Below are 18437 nucleotides of genomic sequence, written 5' to 3' on the forward strand. Positions count from 1 at the left end.
AGACATACTCAAATCCATTGTGCACATTCTTTAGTATTTATTTCACCAAGGCACATATTTCACATTGAGGCCAATCAGTGTGTGGAAGAGGCATCTTGATGTTACAACAATAATTTAAACATAATGGTATAATAATAGTAAATAAGAATAAAAACTGTATAAAAGTACAAAAAGATAGGAGACTTGCTCCACTGCAGCACAAAATAAATAGTTCCACCAAGTTACTTAAATAAATAGTCAATACTGAAACAAATACTAGAATAGGAATGGACAGAACTTATAGTGATGAAATTGGTGAAGTAATCTACATTATACTGTAGAAAACAACATAATACACAAAAGCACTGTATACAACAATTTACATTCTTGTACATTTATGTACACCTGTACAGAACATAGTGTCACAATACATAGTATTTTAAGGCTTTGGGTGTTAAACTAAAAACTAAAAAATAAAATAATAATAATATTAATAATAATAATAATAATAAAAACTTTTCTACCCCAAAGCACAGGTTCAAAATCAGCCATCTCACTCATCCAAGAGGCTAATCCTAACAAGTTTGTGCAAAGAATCTAATCAGGTCCATCAGTGCTCAGCAACAGGGCACATTCATTCAACTTTACCACAATGTTAAATATGCCTCCTCATGCGGAACACGAGAAACAGGCATTGAAAATAGAAACTCTGCCTGTGGTACAAAAGAAAGTATTCACTTCTCTTCGGCTACCACCTTGACATTTTCAGATAAACGTGATTAATTTCATAGGTCATCAATTGATATGTTACGACGTGGCACGTTCAACATGGTAAGAAGATAACCTTACCATCTTCTCAACTGTTTACTTTAAGGGCACTGTAAGTGAGAGATAGTGAAAACCTTGGCTGTTCCAAATGCATGCTACATCTACTGGAAGAATTATTCGCTGAAGAAATACACAAATGCAAAGAAAGTCATTATCAGAGCTATAGGTTCAGGAAGTGCTACTGTGTTTTTCTTGAGGATCAGTGAGACACAAGACAAAAAAAGAAAGATTACAGAGATGTGGGCAAATAAATTCACGTTAATACAGAAATAAAGATGAGAGTGACACATTGCAATTTCAAATAAATAAAATTAAATAAATTACTGACAGTCAATAAATAAATAAATACATAAATAACATGGTCATGAACAAGGCCTTTAGGAGAGAGTTTGGGGAATCATGACATGATCATTGTAGTTAAACTGGCAGTTTGCTTTAACAAAAATCTTTATGGTTGTAACTGGCTGCAGTATAGTGCATCCTTATTGGCTCTGATGGAAAGACACATTCTTCAACACGCATGTCATTGGTTGACGTTTGGGCCTCTTAAGGGATGCTATTGACTGCAATGCACACTGATATGGTCATTATTCCCCTTTGGCTGAGGCGGGACTCCACTTGTCCTCACTGGCTCTGCAGCCAAGTAGTTGAAAGGAGAAGAGTGAATGTGCTTGGATTATCATTGTACTGCAGAGACTTTGGGCTTGAGGCTGATGAATGCTCTGTACGCCCAATCACAGAAGAGCTTGAAGTGTTGAAGAAGCTCATGACTGGATTGCAGGACATCAAACTGATAGGGGAGGTGAGGGGGGAGGGAGGGGGTCGCTGGAGTCAGCCTCGGTGCTTCAACTCTCAGCATCTGGAGGAGAGAAGAGAGGAAGACAAACAGATTAGAACAGCAGTTCATTCATTTATTCATCACAGGGTAAATGTAAAAGTGGTGGCACACTGTTGTCCAAAATGACAGTTTTCTGCTAAAACTTAGAGAAAATTAAACACTGAAATCAACTGAGAATGAAAAGGAGAAACTGAGCTCTTTACCTGACGGTGCAGCAGGCTGATGAGAGATTTCATTTCTCTGATCATCTCTACCAGCTTGGGCAATGCAGGGTGGTGGTGCTTCTTCGAAACCTTGTTCAGCCACTCGAAGTGGTGCTCATACAGCTTCAGGTCAGAATGCAGCTGAGAGAGTGTGGGCTTCAGCTGGAAACAACACAGACATACTTTAGAGACTTAGCATGGGTGTGGCAAGATGTAACTGTGCGAAAAGAAACAGACCAGCCCCTCTCCCTTCACAAGCACGCACACACACACATGCACACAGTCACACACAAGTGCATTATCAGAGCATTACCTCAAGATTGTTGAGATCATTGGCTGATCTGTTGCTCATTTCTGGCAGGGATCTGAACCTGTGGGGCTCCACATCTGAATCAAATGCATGCTCCCTCTGAAAGAGAAAACAAGACACAGAGCAGGCAGTTAGCAATTTGCATCAGTGCAATTTTACTCATCCTGAGACAAGTCACGGCAACATGAGGAAAGTATTAGTCCAGCACCTCGATCGGATGACTGTTTTCTGTGCTTAGAGACAGTAGCTCTCACTGAGGGGAGCGTGGTTGATCGGGTCAGTGTGAGTTCACCCACATTCAGCCACCCCAAATGTCAACAATAAGAGTAAATGACCTGAACCCACAGGATGTTTTCTACAGGGAGCGCGGATAACAACATATGCAGTGACTAAGAAAGCTCCAAGTGGGACAGACAACACAGGGCTGTAGGGAAACTCCAGGGTCACAGCTATAAAAAGATGGAATGACGCAGTGCTGCTGCCCAGCAAGAGTCGTGTTGTAAACTATGTCCAGACAGCAGATGTCGTGCTCATCGTGGCCACCAGAGGGGGGCAAACAACCTGACTGCAGGTTCACGTGGTTGTACCTTAGAAGGCAGCTGTGCTCAACAGTAGTACAATTTAGCACTAAAGATGTATGCCTGATTCAGTAATGAATGGGGGTAAATGGAGATGACTGATGTGGCCTGCGTCATTTCCAATCAGTAGAGGAACATAACAACATTAGGATGATGAGTGCTGAGAAATGTTTTGTGTAAACAGGTTGTCTGTACTTAATGCTTCCTTAACCTGTTATCCCGTGTTTTCCTTGCTCTACCGTTTGCCTCCCGTTGTTTGTGTTGATGTTTTTGGTGATGAATGTGCCGCATTGTTTCACATGTCTCTCCATCAGCCTTTCATGAGAGCTCACTTATGTTTGTGGTCCAATGTTTTGTCTCCGTTGCCTTTGTCCCCTTCTATCCCCTGCTTCCCTACCCTCTCCCCTGCCCCCCTCGTCCTCTCTGTCTCATACCAGGTGCATAAGCACATGCAACATCACGTGCACATGTGCATGCATGCACACACATACACCACTGGCTTGTCATCTAGTTGGCTCTCTGATCTCTTCATCTCTTGTGGTTTTTGTTCCATCTTTCTCAGCCTTTAATTCTCCCTCTTATCCTCCTTTTCTTGCTCTCTCCATCGTAGATCATGACCTCACCCGACAGAACTTAGCATCCAGCCTTTTTTCTTCCTGAATGCAAATACTGGAATGTGATAAATCTTTTTGATTTTTATCAAGTCACTTTGCTGTGGCGACCGAAAGCATAACTCTAAACACCGCACCTACACAACCATGACTATTTACAGAACCCTCAATGCACACACACACAGCCACAAAAATGCCTACACACAAATGCATGGACACATTCACACCCATACTGCATGCATGCAAACACACTCAAACACACACACACACACACACACACACACACACACACACACACACACACACTTGAGTCGGAAAACTTATATGGACCTATGTGTGTGTATACACACACACACACACACACACACACACACACACACTTCTCTCCCTTTAAAGCATCAGTTTCATTGCCTTTTTGCAGGGACTTTCCATGGATTCCCATTCTATTTATCTTTCCTAACTTTGTCCTCTTTTTAGTGGAATTCCACACAATAAGGAAAGAAAATTAAAAATAAATCTTCCATTTACTGAACACTGTCTAATACTGTCCCCAACCCCCTTTGATGATGTTGGTTCCTTCACATCTGGATCCCAGGTTAGACTACTGCTACACAATGGTCTGTAACATTGATTTAAAGTAACAAACCCACACATATGTACAGAACACACACACACACACACACACACACACACACACACACACACAGACACACACTTTCTGAACATTATCTACATTATCTACTAGCCAAGACTAGAGAGAGTCTGTGGCTATTTTTGATTTCATCCCCTGAACAAAAGACTTTAAAGATTTGCATAATGCAAAAATAGAATCTGGATCAGTCATGTGTAACCAAAGATCCAGAGATACGATCCCGCTTTCTTTTCACCTGTTAAAACACAGTGTTGATACACAATCACCAGCTGGAGCCAAATCTTGGCTATGTTCTCAGATCTGATTTTCCTAACCACTTGACTGTCAACAAAATAAGATTTGTCAGAGTCTGCCAGAGTTGTCAGTACGGTGCAAATGATTCACATTTCATAGGAGAAAAAAAAAAAACTCCTCCAATTCCTTCCTCACTTCCACAGTCTAGCCGCAGAACATAAACATGTTTCTATGTAAACAGGCATGTGATATACTTTGCTGTCATTTCACAGATGATATGCTTGGCTGTCCAGCTTTAGTTGGATGCAGGTACAGTGTTGATATGTAGTTCTATATTTGTCTTGATGGGAGACATTAAACGGATTCCTAGAACTTTCTGTTTTGTTTCTCTGTCCCCTTGACTACATTGTGTATCTTGCTAGATCCTTGCTGTAAATGTGTTTTTATTCTCCTCAGCTCCATAAAACTTATTAATTTCACTGCACGTTCACTGGGCAGGATATAGGCACCGACCTGGCCACCAATCTTCCTGCTACCGCCACCAGTCAGGTGACCAGGCAGACCAGGAGGTTGCTGAGTCAGACCTCCCCTCCCTTCCGAGTCTAGTGTGGATTAAAAGTGAGATCACTCAGTCAAATCTCCCCTGAGGCTTTTGCTGCCCTGATCTAAGCATGCATATGGACTCCAGCCAGTCTGTCATCAATGAAAGCAGCTTAAGTCAAACTGAATCCTGAGTAAACCTGGTAAACTTCAGCCAAACAGTTTCCACAACAACTCATGGTGGAAAGTTAGTGCTGCTTGAAGAGTGATGTAACCAAAACTGAGAGGTGACATTAACACCAAAATCCAGTTAGAGGAAGATCAATCAAGACAGGCTGTGGCACAATGACCAGCATCCTCTTCCACCCTCACACTAACAATTCAATTAGCATAGGATGGTCAGGGCCTCATTAGCCTCTCCTCCAATCAGTAGCTGAGACTGACAATTGCAATGACGACATTTTGACTTACCAGCAGTTCTTGGGTGAGCTTCATTAGATTTTTGGTCTGATTGGACAGTTTATCCATGTCATTGGGCCGCCGCTGTGGTACTGGAGAGGCAGACGTGAACACAGGCAGCTGGGCCAATAGCAGCGAGAAGAGGAGCGATGAGGAGGAGTCGAGCAGCACTGCAGGGGCAGAAGAAAACGGAAGCAATTAGTGGAGAGGCGCTTGTCATCTCGCCATAATGATAATGACCTCAGGCCACGGCTGTCAGCTCCAGGGGAAGATATTGCACCATAATATAAACAATAGCTCCAGACTTGGCAGAGGAATCCTGAAGAGCTTCAGTGTCAGAGTCATGTTTTCACAGGCTGAATGCAAATCATTAAATCATTAAAAGCCGGGCTTTGACACTGAATATCATCATCACCCCTTCACCATAAGCAGCGAAATGAATGCTGCTGATTGTCACACCTGCAACTGGATAGGTACGTGAGTTGGTGGTATAAATTATATAGACCCAGCCAAGTCAACTCTCTAACAGTAAGCTCATTCATTCTTTTCCTTTCAAGTTCAAATACAAGGTAGACTAAGTATTAAAAGGGAACCACAGTGCTGTTGAAATGATGAATGCTTGATAATTACAGGTGAACCACAAGAATCGCAGCCAAAATAACACTGCAGGAGCATCTGAGCTCCCAGTCGAGTGCAACTTTTAGTTTAGAGAGTAAAGTTGTCCATACTGAAAGTCAGAAGTAAGTTCATTGTTTAGAATTTAATCTAAAAATCAATCACATCAGTCTGAAAAGGACGACAAAACAGCTGCTAACAGTCACACAAACGTCATACACTCACAACTTTAAAGCAAAGCGTTTAGAATTAAAATAAAGCTGTAAAAGAAATAATTAACAATTAAAGCAATTAGGCATTCAAATGCGCTCATACAAACACTTACATTTCATATTGATTCGGATCCAAGAGATAGGTAAACCAGCAAACAAACGCAGATAAATAAATAAATAGAAAATTAATAAATAAATTGAACTCCGGAAATTGTCACGTGCTCCGGTTTCTTCTTCGCACTCTTGAAGTCAGAGTGAGGAGGAAAGTTGTCAGGACGAGAGAGAGAGAATGAATGAGAGAGCAGAGTGATGACTGAGGCACTCAGAGAGAAAGTCAGGAGAGGAAGGTAAAAGTCAAACTTTTCTGTCTTTGGTTAAAGTTTGAGATGAGTCTTTATGGAGTGCTGAAGGCAGAGAGACACTTAGACAGTTTGGAGAGACAGAGAGAGAGGCAACAGAAATGCAGAGAGAGGGATGCGAGTGTGGTAAGTCCAATTTTTTGCGCGCAGTGAAGTGTTTAGGCTTGTTTAAAACTTCCTTTATAAAGACGTCGGGCCTATGACACATCGGCAGTGACTCACTTCATTCATAAAAACACACACACACACAGACACACGCTCTCTCGCTCTCCCTCTCTCTCTCTCTCTCTCTCTCTCCCCCTCTCTCCCTCCTCTCTCTCTCCCTCTTTCCTCCTCCCCTCCCTGCTGCCTGTCTCCCTTTGCGAAACTTAAAAAAAAAATGTTCCGTTGTTTTTTTTCTTTCCTCTATCACTTTCTCCCCGTCCTGTGCCGTCGCTATCTCCAGCACTTCCTCCGTCGCATCCCGCTACCTGCACCAATCAGTCCCATCTACCTCTTTTTATCTTCCCATCTCCAAATCTCTTCCCCCCTGCCTCTCTCTATCACTGCAGACGTTTTAAAAAGCCCATTGTTTTCATGTGTATCAGCATATCTCATGTAACCATGTGTCTTTCTGAGCCTCCAGTTTGACCTGCCCTCTCTTTTTCTTGCGCTCACCCGGTGTTATGCGCTGTATTCAAGGGTGAAATGTCACAGGAAGTGTGTTCTCGCTTGTGTTATTTAATTCACAGCTAATTTCGGCTACACATGCCACATTGCCTGTATTACGGCTAAGACTCACAGCAAACACCTTTTCTCTACCATATTTCCCTCCTTTTCTCACCCCTTGCTCTTTTTTTTTTTCAGAGCCCCTCCTGAGACAGCAGCCTGTTATTTCCACTGCCCCCCCACCCACCTCCTCTCTTTTTTTTTTCACTCCTTCTCTCCCTCTCCAGGGTGAAGGAAAGAGTGAGGAGTGAGAGACGGATAGGAGCAGGAGAGAGGTGTTGTCCAGACCAGAAGGGGCCTCTGAAAGTGTTGCATAGAAACAGTGAGCGGACACACACGCATATACACACACCGCAGGACATTAACACAGACACATGTTTGAGGGGTGCAGGGTGGTTGATGGGGTCGACACTTCACACACACACACGCACACACACGCACACGATATGCACATAGATGCACACGCACGATCGGTCAAAGAAAAACATGCTGCTGTAAAAGAACGAAAACACACCAAAATTGCACTTTGCAGCTCCGAAACACACACTCTGATACATGTAGAAACATAACAGTCTCCTGTACACACATCAACATGCACAGACACACACACGCGCAGAGGCAGTCTGGAAACACCCTGTCAGGTGCAGTAAAGTGTGGCCTGCTTTTGCAAAGGGCAAGAATGATTTCCAGTCATCACAGAGGGACAGTCGAGGCATCACAGCGTACACGTACTGTATATCACAAGGGAGTGAAATGTGTACAAATATGAGATCTGTGTGGAGCGCTGAGCGGGATGTGACACCTGTATTAACACATTAATACATGAAACGAACAGAAAGGCTACACTTCCAGCATCATTTTTTCCCCTCACATCATTTGAAGTTTGACTGGCGGTCGTTTAATTACATCATCTTGTGGCGCCCTCTTCTTCTGCAGTGGTATAACGGCACCTGAGCGGAGAATCAGCGCTGCTTATCTCACCTCCTGATATTCGGTAGGTGTAAATAGGCCTTTTCTTTTGCCAATTTCCTGAAAATTTGGTTAGAATTTTTCCTCCATTTGGGTGGAAACCTGGCTACTGACACAAACAAACAAAGGGAGAAAGAGTGAGCGAGAGAGACCAGGGGAAGGGAAGAAAGCGCTTTTGAGTCTGGGTGTGAGATTAGGAGACCCTCATTCACAGACATACACTCATGGTGTGGTTAGAAAATAATTAGTGGTGGGCCCTGAATGCGCACGCTCGCACACTCATACACGTACAGTATACACACACACAGAGTTGCCAGTCCGGTGGTGGGCCTACACAGACAAACAAACACCCTCCAAATGATGAGGGCCTGGTGGCAGTGAGTGGGTGGCAGAGTTGTTGTGGTTAAAAAGGGTCATACTCTGTTTTCTCGGGTCAACAGTAGAGAAGAAAAGCAGGCAAGGGAGGAGAGCAGCAGAAGGAGGGGAGGAAATAGATGAGTGCGGTTGGACGTAGGGAGATATTGACACACTCGCTCTTTTTAATTTGCCACATCAAAGGGCCGTTTGAAGACACAGCTGGGGAGAGAAGAAAAGAAAAAGTGAAGTTAGTCACTCTCCCTCATTCCCTCTCTGGGCTGCCTCTCATGATGGGGGTCTCCTGGGTGGTTCTGAAGCACACAGCCTTCTGTTAGGCCGTCCGCCAGCGCTGATCACTCACACACCATGACACCGGATGGGTATCCTTTAAGTGTGTGTGTGTGTGTGGCGTGTGCGCGTGCACGTATGCATAGACGTCGGCACGCAAAATGAAACGAATTGTGTATCTTTGTTTAGAATTTTGTTTTTGTGTGTGTGAGAGAGCGAGCGCACACTGGCGCATGCCTGTTGGAAAAGGGGGAATCCAGGGTTTGTGTAAATGGGTGTGCGTACAGTATATGTGTGTAATTATGGGTATGTGGTGGTATAAGTGCGGTGTCTGTATATCGTGCATGTGCATCAGTGTTTGTGTGTGCGTCTGCGTGTGTGTGTTTGTGTGTGGCCTTCATATGCTACCCATTACATCACCAATCTGTGTAAACCACCATAGGAGGAGAAACAGAGTGAGACACTCAGACTACGACCTCAAAGACATCAGAGAGGAAGGGGAACCTGTGACAGGGTCTGCCAGGCCTCGCTGCCAGACAAACTTTACTCACACAAGCTTCACTCAATTCGCTCATGCTTTACACTAGGTTTCCTGTGCGCCACGGCATGTATTCACACATTATTACGCAGGCTTCAAATCATTTGAATGCCTCACACTCTTTGCTCACCTTTTGCCGGCCTGTTAATCCACACAGCTGCGTGATTCATTCGCCACTTTGATTGAAGCAAATTCAGAATGAGTGTGAGTGGTTTATTTACCTGACAAGGAAGAGCTTTTGCAAGAACAGATTTTTATATGTTGGGGATTTTTTTCAGTGTTTGCTTTAGTTTAATTAGGGTTGTAGTTTGATTATGGGAACAAATACCAAATCAGCCCATTCTGTTAATGTGGTTTTTCCCATAAATGTTTGTCGCCGCGGGTTAATTTCCATGTCCAGGTGGATGATAAAGTCGTCTTGTGGGTTTTAGGGTTAAGTCTCATGTTCTGCTTACCTCAGAGTGTCATATGTAAACAGTGCAAATGCTGGTCGTGACGCAACGCTGCTGCGATGGTAAAAGGGATCATGGGAGAAGGAGTAGTAATAAATTCATCATTTTTATGTTGCACCCTCATTTCCTCCAGGGAATTCCAGCAGGGCCTGAGTAAACAACCGCGGCGATTACGTTCAAAGGCAAAACCAAAGGTCCGACCTATTACTGTTAATATTTACTCTCCTAGAACAGGGCACTTTCAAGTTTCCCCATGACCTCCTCCTCCTCCTCCTCTCTTCTTCCTCTCTACTCCGTCATTCTGTCCCTCATTCATTCTCTCCAGCTCGCTGCCAAGTGTGTGATTCTGGCAGGGTATCCCATCTGGCAGTGGTGGAATGTAACTAAGTACATTTACTCAAGCGCTGTACTGAAGTGCAAATCTGAGGACTTCTACTTTACTTGACAGCTTCAGTTACATGTTTGCATAAAAATATAAAGCTTATAAGATACTCAACAGTTTATACTGTTAGTAGAGCTGAAATAAGTTGATTGACAGAAAATGAATTCGCAATGGTAACTATGAATCAATGAATGGAGAAAATAATGAGTCCGTAATGAAAATAATCATTAGTTGTTGTCCTGTACAAACTAGTTATAAATGAGCTCCACCTCAACCAGCTGTAACAGTGACATCCTGCTTTTAATGCATCAGTAACGATTATCTAATGACATGTAGAAAAGTCACAGGGACATCATTTACTTTCAATACTTATAGTACATTTCCCTGATTATACTTATATATTTTTACTTAAGTAATACCAGTATTTCACTCAAGTAAAGGAGCTCATTACTTCCTCCACCACTGCTATCCGGGGAATCGTCATGGTTACCCCTCACCCTAACTCGGTACCCACTGCCATCATCACGCCACCCCCCTCTTCCCTCCGCTTGCCCCCTGTACTTCAACCTACGTCAGAGAGCAAGTGAGTGTGTTAAAAGTTCAGGGGGGGCTGGAGGGAGAAATAGTGACACACAGGAGGGGGCTGCAGTCATTGGGCAATAAAGTGACGTCTCTGACTCTCTCTCTGTCTCACTGTCAGTGATCAGTGTTAAAGCACTGTTGTCCCCTTTCAAATGGATATATGACAAGACCCTCCTCTGAAGCCCCCCTCCACGCCCCCTCCACTGGCGAGTCCTAAGCTGAGACAGCTCCCCATGGACGTGATTTACTAATTATGCGTGTCAATTGCTCTCTTCCTTTTTCATGCGAGCTGCCCAGTTGAGGCAGATATGGCTGTTGCGCATCTGTTGCTTTGCCTTTTTATTAGACCATTAAAGGGGGACATTAACCAGCATCATTATTGCAGGTTTCCTCCACTGGCTCAGCTCACGGAGCCGCGCAAAGGGCAGGATGCAGGGATGAAAGGGAGAGCATGAGGCAAACGTCTCTCCCGGCAGAAACCGGGGGAGCAAAATGTTTAAATCAGCTCTCTATTAAACACACATTTACGAGGCTCATTTTGTTTGGAAACCAAACTCCATGGTATGTGACAAAACACACTGAATGTGTGTGCATGTGCGCGCGTGCGTGCATGTGTATCAGCCGAAACCCTCTCCCTCTCTGACTCTGCGTTGCTCACCTGCTCACGTTCCCCTCTCACTGCGTACAAGCAGTTTTGCGTCTGCCAGTGAGGAAATCTCTGAATGAACTGGTTGAAGCAATAGGTCACAGACAGAGTGTGAGAAGGAGAAGAGGAAGGAGGAGGAGGAGGGTACAGCGGGAAGTAAGCAACCCACGCAAAAGGAACTTTTTACTGTGCAAACACTCTTTCCATCTACCCTGCTTGCTCCCTCCATCTCAGACTGGTGTTAATACACTGGAGAGCCCAGGCCTGTCTCAGAGCTCCCGCTTTCTCCTCCGCTTCTCCCTCCCGCTCCTCTCACCGCCATTCTCAGTCGCCCTAAACATTCTTTCCTCCCCTGTCATTGCGTGTCCTGTCTGCATCCCTCTCTCTCCCCATCTCTTCCTCTTTTCAGACTGCTTCCCCTCAGCTCCCTCTTACTTTCTCTTTCACCCACTCACTCGTTTCCACCTCGCATCCCCCTCTCCCCCTGGTCTCCCCGTCTTTCTCCTGCGCAGTCTGGTGCACAGGACGAGCTTTAAACAATGAAAGCGGATGTAATTCAGCATGTGCATGTAAACGGTGAATTCTTTTTATCACCTGGCTGCAACATCTCTGCACCAGTGACCATGCGCAGAACTTTTCATCATAAAAGTAAGAGAGAGAAGAGAGCAGAATGAAAGTGAAGGTGCTATTTTTGGTGCATTCCTCAGCGTGCAGAATAGTTATCCGGGAGACATTACTTGTGCATTCTCTGTCTCTTTGTCAGTCTTGCACTGTGTCTGTGGTGAGTTACTACATGTGTGTGTGTGTGAGTGATGTATACTGTATCAGAGCTGACCACTACTTGCCGGCGCGCCGTGCGTCTGCGTCAGCCACACACTGAGTCTGTTGTCGTGTTATTCTACGGAAGCTGCTGACAAACTCTCAGGGGAAAGGGGGGGGGGGGGGCTGTGTGTGTGTGTGTGTGTGTGTGTGTCTGCAAGGGGGCAGCGGGGCCTGGAGCGCCGATGGGGAAAGAGTGAGGGGAGCGGGAAGACAAAAGGAAGAGGACTGGTGTGACGTCGCAGCTGGCTCGACCGAGTCACTTTGTCAATGTGACGTGACCTCAGTCACATGGGGGGGTGGGAGGATGCCCTTTTGCAGACAGATGGACACACGCAAACACACACAAACACACACACACAAACAAACTCACAGAAACACACATATGCTTACGTCTGTTAGACAGTTCACTCCAGTATTTAAAACAATTTATAACCTACTACCCCCTTTAACCTGACATGGCCTGGCTGTTTTCTGTGAAGGCTGACGCACATCGGGCCCCTCCATCACGGGCTGTTCATTAAATTAACGCTTGTTACACGACGACAATCATAAATCAACCTCCTACAACAATGATGGCAGATAACACTACTTATAACAGAGCACATGGCCAGCTGTATTGATTCTACCGTCGTTCCACTGACCACTTCCTGTGCGTCAGCCATGCAGAGTGTGTAAATTTCATCATAACGAAGAGCAAACACAGGAAAGGAAATTTCATATCCGCACGTTGTCACTGTTTATGTTTTGAAATCACGTACGAACACGGATGGGAGAGTTGAGCACAACAGTTTGGAGGCAGAGTGCATTTGAAAATGTTTGTAAATCAAAAAGACCTCTCTCCACATTCAGTAGGCTGTGCTTTGACCGCACAGGGAGGGGAGGCGGACCTCAAGTTCACTGAAATGTCAACTTTGGTTTGAAGTGACTTTGACTTGAAGCGGTGAAAACACGGCACAGAAGACGCACTGTCTTCCTTTTTTAGATTGAAATTTCTGCAGTTGTCGTATCGCAGTTTGGGTTTTTTTTTTTTTTTTTTTTGCATTCTCTTGTGGAAGGAAAACATTTACTGTAAATGTTTATATAAACTGTGAGCTATCTAGCCCTCATACCTCTTGGACAGACTATCTAATCTCTGGAATAGTGAGTGAAAGATATGGAAGTGATGTGTTTGCGTGCATTCTTCATAACCACCATTATCACTATCTCCAGCTGACAAGTCTGAGACGGCCATCTTTTACTTGTACATCTGCACGACCTGTCACAATCCCAGCGTCTCTCCGGTTTTATTCTCTTGACCTTTGTTCATTGTGGGAACTAACAAAAGCTTTGTTTAGTGTGCAGTTAGAGAACCACCTTTATCCTTGGAGGGCTGTGACTAAGAGGAATGACATGAAAGTTATTCTAATCTTGCTATTCTTGTTCCCAGTGTTTGTGTGCACTTTGACCCCCTGCTGTTCCCAATTAGCCACAGACCGCTCTGTCAGGAGGTATTTAAATGCTTTTCATGTCTGATTTTATCAATAACAGTCCATGAGTCAAGGATTTAGAAATGAAAACTATCCAGGATGTTCTATTTTTGGCACAGAGTTCACACGCATTACCATTACGCCCCCGCTGCCACTGTCTTTTTATGTCTCCCACTCCCTCTTCTCCCTGGCTCCTCATCCTCTTTCTGTTCATCAATCATGTCTGTCCATTCTCATCAGAAGGTCACCGCTGGATGTATGAATGGTGTCAGTTGGCCTCGGCGTCTGCCTTGTATTACAGACGCCCTCGCATCTGGCTGGACCCCCGGTAGTGCCGGGAAGCATGCCAGGAATGCAAAGAATGGCCCAGTGAACGATAAGAAGGAAATTCCCCACAGCAGACTGGACTAAAAGCCCAGAAACAACAGACCCATGGACAATCACTGGGAAGAAATGAAAAGGATGACGACAAAGAGTGGGATGGGAGGGGATGGAACAGGATGCCTGGACAGACACAGGTTTATGTTTGACACTGAGACAATAAACACAGCGACAGTTTCTATCCTTGGAAGCTGAAAGTGATGACGAGGACAGGATGGTGACACATGAAAAGAGAAAAGAAAGAAATGGGATGGGTTTGGGATGAGTGGAGAGAGATAGGTGAACCGGTCATGGAGAAAAGAAGCAATGACCAGCGATAGAGCTGGGATCAGAAAAAACAAAGTGATGCCATGGAGGAGAATGACTGAACACAGATAGCGATGGCAAAGACGTAAAACAGGCTATCACCCATTTGAAGGGTGTTGGGCGTGAGCGAGGGACGACTGCTTGACAGGAAGCGGGAGTAGAGATAGAAGCATGTCACAGGAAAGGCGATCCCCTTTAATCAGCCCCTGATTGGGTGACAGTGAGTGGGAAGAGTAGGACACACACACACATCTCACAGGCAGATTTCTGGCTGATGAATCCTTGGATTGGACCGACAGCACCTCTTTATGACTCATTGACCCGGCTTTTCTACTGTCTCCCACACGGTGCCATCTGCAGAGGCTTTCAGGCTCCGTTTCAGCAGCGAACACGACATTACCAAACCCTGATCCAGATTAGCTTCCTCTCTGTAGTGGCCTACTAAATCTGACTTTACATCAGTGTCTATTAGCACGCCAACACTACTTCTCTTTTGTCTGGCTGCTGGTGCTGATTTGGGGGCAGCCGGTCGGTAATTGTTTTGAGCTGCTAAATTGCAAGAGGTGGGATTGGATTACCTACCACCAAGGTAGCCCCCCCCCCTCCCCCCGTTTCCCTGTTTCCCCTGAATTGCATCAGAGTACAGGCTCCTTCTGTGAGTAAGCACATACCTCACAGTCACACGGGAGGCCAGAAACATGCCAAATGTGTTAGAACAGAAAGGTGGATAATGGGATATATGGAGGAGGTGTAAACAGTCCTTCCTGTACATTGTTTTCCATTCATGTCCATTGGAAAGATAAGAGGAGTAGAAGTCGGTTGATGGTGATCTAGTTTCTGTTTATGCATGCGTGTGTGTGTGTATGTGTGCTTATTGTTCCTATCTGGCCTTAACCCAGTCTTTTCTGTATTCAGATCATAAATAATGAACAACCTAGAAGGAAATGAAACATTATCCATATAAAACTCCCCAGGGTGTCTTATCTTGTATGACAATGATTCATTCCTGTAATATCATGATCACAGCACAGACCTTAGCCAATTACAATAACAAAATCGAGCTAGATCAACAATATTCCAGCCACAATCTGGGCTCCTTTTCTCTAAGGCTACGTACTAATTAATGTTCAAAGTGAAAGGCACTCTTGCGTGACAAAGCGAGTCCTGTTAAGTCGCCACACGGAGAACACTTTCCCAGGTCAGATCAACATTGTAAAGCTCAACACAGTAAGCGCAGAACGTTGTGATGAGGGGCAATACATGAGACGTTATTTGTACTTCATGATGTGGTCGCGCAGAACAAATTAGGGTCAGAATTCGATCCAGTGAACGTGGACAGTTTCCTCTCTCTTGTACGTTTAGGTCAAAGCCTCTTCTAATGACTCTGTGCGGTTCCCTGGCTTTTCGACCCATCTGAAACAGCTGACACAAGAAAGATAGGTGGGTGTGTGAGTTTTGAGGTGAGGCAGTGAAAGGCGCAGGCAGACAAGGAGAGGTAACTCTGTTTTTTTGGTAACTCCATTAAAACGAACCCCTGGGAGGTTTGGACGACTGACAGCTGAGGTGGAGTCCGGGGCAGCCAAGCGGGAGGGAGAGTGTTTTCATGTGTTTATGTATGTGTTTTCCTTCACTACTGGGACTTATATATATATGGCTGCAGGGCTGTCTCTCAGATCCGCAGCTGAGTGTGACGGGGGTTCACTCAGGGGTATAGGAACAAGCCCCGGGGACGACCTGTGGAACACCCTCGTTATCCTCCAGGGAGCGATGCTTTTGAGGTGCGGGCCCCCACCACCCTTCACCTCCAATGTGCCGAATCAGTGGAAGGCAGAAACCCAGAGAGTATCCCTGACACTAATATGGAAAAAAGCCTGTTTGGAGCGAGTATAAGGGCAAATATTATTCTTCCTGAGCGTAACCACGGCGAGCACCTCTGACCTGGCAGTGAAAGTGCTGAAACAAAAAGCCCAAAGACTTTTTCTGCTCCATCAAAGGAGAGCTGCATAAAATAAACATGGCCATCAGATTACCACGCTGAACACGGGGCCGCGTTAGCCCGCGCCGGCCGCCCTGCCGCCCAACCCCATAGCTCTATGGGAGTTAAGTGTGGGGTCCGCTCAGTCAACACCATGACGCAAAATGGAACAAGCCTCTGACAGAAGCCCCAGGCTGATGGAATAAGGCCCCTACCCACAGGCCCACAGGCCCCCCGGCCCGAGAGAAACATACTGAGCGAGAATAAGAGAGAAAGAGAGAGAGGGAGGAAAAGAGGAGGAAAGGAGAAGAAAGGAGGGGAAAGGTAGATGAGGACATTTTAGAAAAGAGGAAAAGACCACCAGTCCCAAATTGGTGGCGCTAGCCCTGTCCCAAATTGAGCACACACATAAACACTGCTGCTGCTGCCCCGGAGAACCGGCAGCAGCAGCAGGCCAGGACAGACAGCCGCCAGTGCAGAGGAGGCCGGGGCAGGGCAGGGCAGGGCAAGGCAGGGTACAGTGGTTGGTGGTGGTGGTTGTAGCAGCCAGTGAGACTGTGAGGCTTAGCTGGCTAGTCCTACTAACAGTGGACAGCCTCAGCCCGGTGGATCTGACCTCACAGGGCTTCTTTATATCCCTGCGTGCGCCCGTGTACATTTGTGTGTAGGGGCAAGCATGTGTGGACCAGAAAAAAAAAAAGTTTGTGTGTTTATGTGTGCATTTCACGTTCAGGTGACGTAACCAGGAGAAAACAGATCAAGGCTTTTCTCTTGGCCTTTTAGTCATCTCACTGAGGCCCCGCTGTCCATTTCCTCCACCTAAAGTCTGCAGCCACAGTCCGTCGTCTGTCTGCATCTAACTGATTTCCCCCCCGGCACCTCTGACCTTCTCACCGCTCGTCTCAAACCTCATGCAGATTCCTACACCCCCAGTCTGTCTTTTTGTCTGTCTGCAACCTAACACAGATTTCCCTGCGCTCTTGTTTCCTTCCTGGCCTTAACACAGGACTTAGCCAGGAGCCATGTACAATATTCCACTCTGACTTTGTTTAAGACGAGAGCTGACTCTCTGCTGACTGTGTCTCGTACGGCCAGGTCTTTAAATATTTTCAGTCTGTGACCCCAGATGAGAAATTTCGCTTTATTTCTTGGAAGCCACAGTCATAAAAGTATTGCTCGCCTTGCCATGTGAGACCAGATTAAAAAAACACAACTTATCCCAGAATCCCGAAATATTTGTCGATGATGACTACTTTTGACTTAAACTCTCACACTTTCCCTGATAAAACATGCCTCACAACCTCCATCAGTAGCCCCACAGTCATCACATTCTGGCCTTTCCCCTGACGTATGACTTGAAAAACCTCCTTATACTGAGGGCTTTAGGATGACGCAGGGCTCAGGTAAAGTGTTACCAGATCACAAATAGATACTGAGGCCGTGCCAGGTTGTAGCTGTTAGCGTTAAGTGTGAGAGCCATGGGCCCTCTCCGGTTCCTGAAAATGACTCCTGTGTGTAACAACAGTGAACACAATCACTGTGGTCCACTGGGCCTCACACCAGCAGCATTGCATTACCGCACTTGCCTCCCTACTGTTCTCCGTTTCTTTTCATCCTTCTCTCTTTTCTCCTCTGACTCAGCTGTTTTGTAGGAAACTCCGTCTCTTTGAAGAATGGAAGAATCTTTCATTACTCGACAGGGAGACAGCAGGGAGAGAGAAGGAGATGATAGGGAGAGAATAACTGCCCCATTGTCTTCACACACACCCCCCTCCATCCACCAATGATAATTGTGTTGAGCTAATTACAGAGAGCTGCTACAACAGGTGTGGGACTCTGCACCTGGGTAAAGAACTCTACTTAGTGCATGTGTGTGTGTGAGAGAGAGAGAGAGAGACAGAGAAAGAGGGCTGTGTGTATGACTACACAATTCTGGGTGAAAGTGTGTATGACATTTTGTCTGTGTCAGTGATTGAGATCACAGAAAAGTGTGTGTGTGTCACAGGCTTACTAAACCTTACATGCAACTTGATAGTACTCAGATATTGGTCACCGTATTGTATCACAGACTACTGTGATATTGTACAATCAGCATGGACCGATAGCAGTCTGAACCCCATCTGTGTTTAATTATAAAGCTACAGACT

General features: G+C 45.4%; 1 protein-coding gene across 1 annotated transcript; it reads right to left on the minus strand.

The window, feature by feature from the left end:
- Positions 1-1212: 1212 nt before the first annotated feature.
- Positions 1213-6179, minus strand: il11a (interleukin 11a). Its single transcript, XM_076737963.1, has 5 exons — positions 6173-6179; positions 5245-5402; positions 2162-2257; positions 1849-2010; positions 1213-1666 (listed from the first exon to the last, which is right to left on the minus strand). Exons 1-5 carry the CDS (start codon positions 6177-6179, stop codon positions 1487-1489), a joined length of 603 nt encoding a protein of 200 aa, XP_076594078.1. The 3' UTR covers positions 1213-1486.
- Between the last annotated feature and the right edge of the window lie 12258 nt (positions 6180-18437).

The sequence above is a fragment of the Chaetodon auriga genome, chromosome 8 (assembly GCF_051107435.1).
Source record: "Chaetodon auriga isolate fChaAug3 chromosome 8, fChaAug3.hap1, whole genome shotgun sequence".
Classification (NCBI taxonomy): Eukaryota; Metazoa; Chordata; class Actinopteri; order Chaetodontiformes; family Chaetodontidae; genus Chaetodon; species Chaetodon auriga.